Below are 6,012 nucleotides of genomic sequence, written 5' to 3'. Positions count from 1 at the left end.
TTAAAAACCCTTTAACACATAAGAGCATTAAGAAAGCTCACACAACGAAGATACTAAACCGAACGGGGTCTGTGCTAAAGTAACTTTTCGGTTTGATATTTTCGTTGCTAGGAAGCTCGATATGCAAAAAATAAAGGAAGCACACTCGAGAAATCGATGCCGCAAGATTTCAAATGGTTTTGACAAGCTGTTCAAACAAAGAGAAGCTTAATGTTGAGCAGGGAAAGCCAAAAACAGCCTAAAAAGCCACACAACAAATCCATCCGCTGGTAAAGGTATTCTTGTCCGACCGACTGCATCTCAGTCTAGGAATTTTTCCTGATGGGTTTCCATTCAGTTGCAAATCTTTCAGGACTGTACTCGGGTGCGGATATAGCTAAAGTCTATACAATCTTCTCCGCACGACACCTACATTCATGTCCCACTCGACTCCATTTGCCTGAAACATTTTAATCCAATCCTTCAGTCAGTGGTTCGTCTGTCACTTCCCAGCTTTTTCTGTAAACAGTTCCAGCCCGCTGTCTCTTTCCGACAGACTCAAGGATATCGACACGCGGCAGGGAATTAAATGAATTTGGTCATGCCGTCTCAGTTCCAACACTAAGTAATGCCTGTATGGAATTAAATTTAGCGTTGAAGTCCAAACTGAGCTGATTGAAGCGTCCCTGAACGTCGTCCCATCAGTTTATGAGTGCAGGGTTGGCCAACTTTATCCTGCAATCCTTAAAAAAGGGTGTATACACTAATACTTCCTAGAATAAAAATCGGGTCCCGCATTACGTGTGAAAGTAATATCGATTATACAGTAACCGACTCTACCAATATCAATGTCAATATGACCTGACAAGTTAATCGATACATCACTGCAAGCAGAACTGCCCATGTTTAACTTGATCTTTACGTGTTATGTGTTATATTCCATTCATATTTCTTTGCATGAAACACTTGGCACACCCAAGGGGGGCTGGGGTGCTTTTTTGTTTTGCCTGCTTGATGCATTTCAGGGGGCTGAAAATGAAAATACAATATAAACCTAAATCTTCCACTAGGCCTACTAGCTCTGATGTAGCCGTAAATGCAAATCCCCTGTGGCGCACCCCGGTGAGGGGGTATGCATCACGAGTAGTAGTTTTAGGGGTGAGTTCAAGTCCATCCTCATATGAAATCCTGGGTGCGCCACTGAACGAAACAATCGATGTGATATCCATGAATATTGTGAAAACGTAATTTCCCACTTGTCAGAATTACCATGCCTCTTTTTCTGATGATGACCCCGACGTCGGCCATCAAATTATGAACACGCCCACGGGCTCAACGGATTGACAGGAATCACCACGGAAACTGTGAGCAGGCCGATGGAACCAGTCCTGCCGGATGTCGGCCAAATGAACCCCGCCTGACCGTGGTGTTACAGGTGTGATACGACCAATATTAATCTAACACATTTGAGCTGATGCGAAATCCCTACAAGCAATTGGCCGCAATTCCCTTACCTGACAGCTACGCCATATTCCGGACTCGGATGCCTTGCAGTTAATTTTAACTACATTTGGACAAGTTCAGAAAAAACATGGAATTGTTGCGACACTCCGAAGCATTACTGCAATAAGTCGACCCGGGGTAGTGACGCGGGGAAAATCGCTCACCTGCAGGTCTGTGCGCTTTGTCACGCCTTCACTGTCTCCGTCCAGTAATCCGACACGTTTCAGATCATTTTGCTGCCGCTCTTGGGTTCTTTTTTCGCATGGCAGGCATCTGGCACACTGCCAAGTAGCATTTTAGCCCAGGTGAAGAAGCCAGGGGCTAGTCTCGGACCTGGCAAGCTCGACATACAGCCAAACTGCAGTTGCAAACCGTTACTGTGGGATGGTTTTCAATTCCTGGATAAATTCCGAAATTGGGAAAATCTAACGGACATTTTTAAGTCAGACGGAAACATTCTTTTTTCTTGATTTGAAAAGAACAAATTCAAAAGAGTACTGTTCATTGTGAATCGTGAGAGCTGTAGCTGTCAAACTGTAATCGGACTTCCGGATTTCTTGGATCTCTCTGACTACAGAATAAATGAGACTGAGGCAATTACGCGGCAAATTCCCAAGGATCTGTGAAATAACCGCACATGAGCAAACTGAACATGTCACGTGCCGAAAAGGCTGATCATTATGTTGCCATGATTGGACCGTTAAATGTAAATGAACAGTGGGGAAAGCATTGGCAATGTACGGGTGTAAATAATGCAATTACGGGAATGTTTGGTGCAAATACGACGTTGTGTTTTCAGGCGAAGGATGATGGATCACCAGGCGATTCAGATGCGATATTGCCCTTGGTCCCGGGTTTAAACAGCCAACCATCTATTTACCCGTTTGCATGGAGAGCCCAGCTGCATTCAACACTAGTGTTGAAAGAAAAGCAAATGCGCATAGCTGTATGCCGTCATGTCGCACTGAGCATTTGTGCGCATCACTAATGGGAAGAATGCACGCTGTCACACACAACCATGATCTAGTCACCTCTGGTGCTGGAGTTGGTCACTTGCACGTCAGCGATATCACTCGTTCCGTGAGAGGCAGTACATGTATTTCATCAACGACCAGTGAAAACAGAACTACAATAGCCATATATACTGGTATATGCATAGACTTCAGGGAAGGCCACTGCATACCAGCAGCGCTTCCCTTTGTTCGGGATACAACGAAGATAGCCGAACTGCTTTCGCTCCCAGCTGAAGTGAGGGCTGACTTGCGGCTAGTATCGATATCGGCAGTGGTACCACATTTTTGGCAGTTATTTGTAATCGCAGCCTGAAAGCGTCTTTGCTCGTTCGTGCAATCTTTTACCTATGCATCATCTGACGGCTTGAAATAGCATTTGGTTTCTTCTGAGAGCGATGGCGTCGGCTTTAGTCACCACTTTGGTGGTCATTGCAGTGCCGTTTTTTGTCCTGGGCGTACTGGGCAATGTTGGCGTCGTGTTCAGCGTGGTTATGACACCTTCCCTCCGGACCCGAGCAAACGCCATCATCGTTAGTCTGACCACAAGTTGCCTAGCTTTCCTGATCACTGTGGTCCCCTTCACCCTCGACTCCTTCATTCACAGCGACTGGCGGTTCGCCCTCTGGTACTGCCACGCCACGGCCTACCTTGCCTTCGGTTTCATCGGGATCACCGTCTTCAACATCGCTGCGCTCTCGCTCTACCGATACTTCTGCGTCGTCCACCCCACGAGGATGTTCTTGAGGAGCGTGACTAACTTGGTAATGTTAATTTCTCTGGCTTGGTTTATCCCACTCGCGACCCAAATTGTGATCTCTGTTTGCCACATCGCGCACACAAAGTACGTCCCCGCGTACGGCCGGTGCGTCCTCATTAAATCAGGCAAGGACTCCGCACTTTACAACATCCTCGTGCTGGGTGGATTTCTTCCAACCCTGGGACTGACTCTGTATAGTTACGCAGGGATTTATATCAGGGTTCGTGCGAGTGCTAGGAGACTTCGCCAACAGGCTGGGAGGAACTCCCGGCCAAACCTTCAACTCGAGGAAGTGAATACTGAGGGGCTGCCCGCCGGAAGAAGACAATCAACGAACACAAAGCAGAATCGGATGCCAAGCTCCAATAGGAATTCGAGGGCCAATCGCGGGCACCAGAGCAATCTGACTCAGATCTGCGTGGTGGTGTTCGTGCTGTTTATGGTGTGCTACGGCCCCATTGTCACACTTACTGCTATCTACGCCCGTGATAACTTTCCAGCTCAGGCATACATGATATGCACCGTCGTCTACTGGCTGGGGAGCTGTCTTCACCCACTAGTTTACGCAATCTTGCAGCCCAAGATAAGACGTTTCTTCCTCCGGCTTATAAACTGTTGCCGTACGCCAGTGAACCAGGCCATTTCAGAGTCCTCCGTGGGTGCTACCATACCAGGTACCGGACGAGAAACGTGAAGTGCACACATGTGAAATTGATAAATTTTTGGTTTAAGAATATTAAATAATCACTAGAACTGCAGTAAAATAAGAAAGTTTACACCGGTTAAAATGACGGAAGTAATTTCAGAACCAAGAAATTAAACCATAGAGCCTTCAATCGCACGTGGACTGTAGACCAAGTTTCGAAAAGTCTGTTTATTAAAGTCTTAATACGGTGATTCTTCAAAATAACCTGGCTACTGCTGAAAATTAACATCTACAGTTCTCACTGATGCACATCTAGTCTTCAGCCCCAGCCAAGTAAGTTGGACACGGCACGGGGCTTGTTCACTTCTCTACGACGAAGGTTGGTACCCTAAACTAAGCAGGAATCCCAGTAAAAGTTACTGTTCATCTCCAGGTCTTAATTCATTGTTCACCAGGCCCTTAAATCTGTCATCTACATTCTACACACCTCAAGAAAAGATCAAAATGTAAATTAAAATCCAAATCCAATTGGTTTGTTAGAAAATGTGCTATCTTCATGGGGCAGGTTCGCAGCTCCTTATTTCTGCTTGCCGATATTAAATGAAACAAAATGAACTGATGGTTCCTTTGAAATAACTACGACGGTTTTGTCCATAGTTACTCTCAAATTGCAAAGCACTCTTCGAATGAATGGAACAACCGTAGCAGTCAGGAATCTTAAAATTTGGAAGAACAGCGTTATTTTACTTCCAAAACTTCATCTTCTTCCCATGAAAACTAAAGAAGGTGAAAAGCAGCATCCTTGTTCGCAATCTTAACACCAAATTAAAAATTTCCAACGCATGGGAACATTAATGCCATTTTTTGCATGATTGATTTTAATTTAAATGAAAATGTGATTTCCACAAGCTTGCGTTATTTTGACAATGGCTACTGGAACACACAGGAAGCTGATTCGAAGACGGTTTTGTTGGCTGAGTGGATTAATCTGCCAGTGATTTTAATATTTGTTTTATTCTCATGACCTCTCAAGTGAAATGATACCGTGAAGTTTGATATGTACAATTGCTACCGCTTTCTATTTTTTTTTGTTCCAGCAGAAAATGTGATATTTGTCATTTTAAACGAGATATCAAGAAGGGCTTTCATTTATCACAGCCATTTTTTGGTCCATATCATGAATGCTATAAGGCAAGTGGTTTGCGTTGACACCACGTAGCACAAACTGTCTCTTTTGTGAGCTTGTGTGGCTCCGAAATGAATCATTATTACAACCTTATGGCTTTCTCATCAGACGATAGAACTTGTTTTTGGCAGAGCAGCTTTAGGGAGGCATATTACGATGTAAAACAAAGAAAAAAAGATTCAGGCTAGGTCTACGTTTTCAGGAGACGCAAAATACAACTTTTTATCTTTTGTTACTCATTCATGGCCAGTCCAGGGACAATTACTAATCACAGTCACAAAACACTTGGTTTGGTTTCACGCACTGGCAACGAAAAACCGTATCTATGTGCATATTGAATTCAAATGACATCTGCAGAAATAGATGAAAAAAAAGAAAAGGAAAAAGAAAAACACTCTACAACAGGTGCACTGTAGAAAAGGTGCTTAGTATTTAAACACTGTTCAAAGTCCTTTTTGGTGCACAATTTTTCAACACGTCGCACCCACGAAAGGCTTTTAGGAAAGTACCTAAATTCTAAGTGGTTTTCACAAAGCTAATCGTGTACCTTGGAAACACCTTTTTTATCCGGCACCAGTAGTGAGTAATCCTTCATCGATTTCTCTTCAAGAGTGTGGATCAGTGTCTCTATAATGTCAGACATTGTAACTGGAACATCGAGGAGAGGAATGTCACCTTGATGCTCGCTTGAAATTTCCCCGTCAACCGCCAACCTGACAGGCGAGGCCTTGCTGCTTATTTTTAATTAGGTTTTCAGGGTCGTTTGCTGGAGCTGAACAATTTGTGATTTCCGGGGGAGCTGCTGTGGGCAGTTACGGTTAATTGCTTCTCCCAATAGCGCGGTGATTCTGACAAGCAAAGAGTTAATGCGTTATTATTGTAACTATCGATTTCTCACCCCTACGAGAAATGATTTGATGGAAGGACT

At 44.2% G+C, this 6,012-nt stretch overlaps 1 protein-coding gene across 1 annotated transcript; it reads left to right on the top strand.

The window, feature by feature from the left end:
- The first annotated feature begins 2,112 nt into the window (after nt 1–2,112).
- LOC110981461 (allatostatin-A receptor-like) lies at nt 2,113–6,008 on the top strand. Its single transcript, XM_022239049.2, has one exon. The coding sequence runs from the start codon at nt 2,891–2,893 to the stop codon at nt 3,944–3,946; it is 1,056 nt and encodes a 351-aa protein (XP_022094741.2). The 5' UTR covers nt 2,113–2,890; the 3' UTR covers nt 3,947–6,008.
- Nucleotides 6,009–6,012: the final 4 nt, after the last annotated feature.

This window comes from Acanthaster planci, linkage group LG15 (genome assembly GCF_054643075.1).
Source record: "Acanthaster planci isolate LZ-2023a linkage group LG15, COTS_SCS, whole genome shotgun sequence".
In the NCBI taxonomy this organism is placed as follows: domain Eukaryota; kingdom Metazoa; phylum Echinodermata; class Asteroidea; order Valvatida; family Acanthasteridae; genus Acanthaster; species Acanthaster planci.
This window is presented reverse-complemented; position numbering and strand designations above follow the sequence as displayed.

Bases quoted from the DNA above. Each gene is read 5' to 3' on its own strand.
- LOC110981461 (XM_022239049.2), top strand. From the start codon at position 2,891: ATGGCGTCGGCTTTAGTCACCACTTTGGTGGTCATTGCAGTGCCGTTT.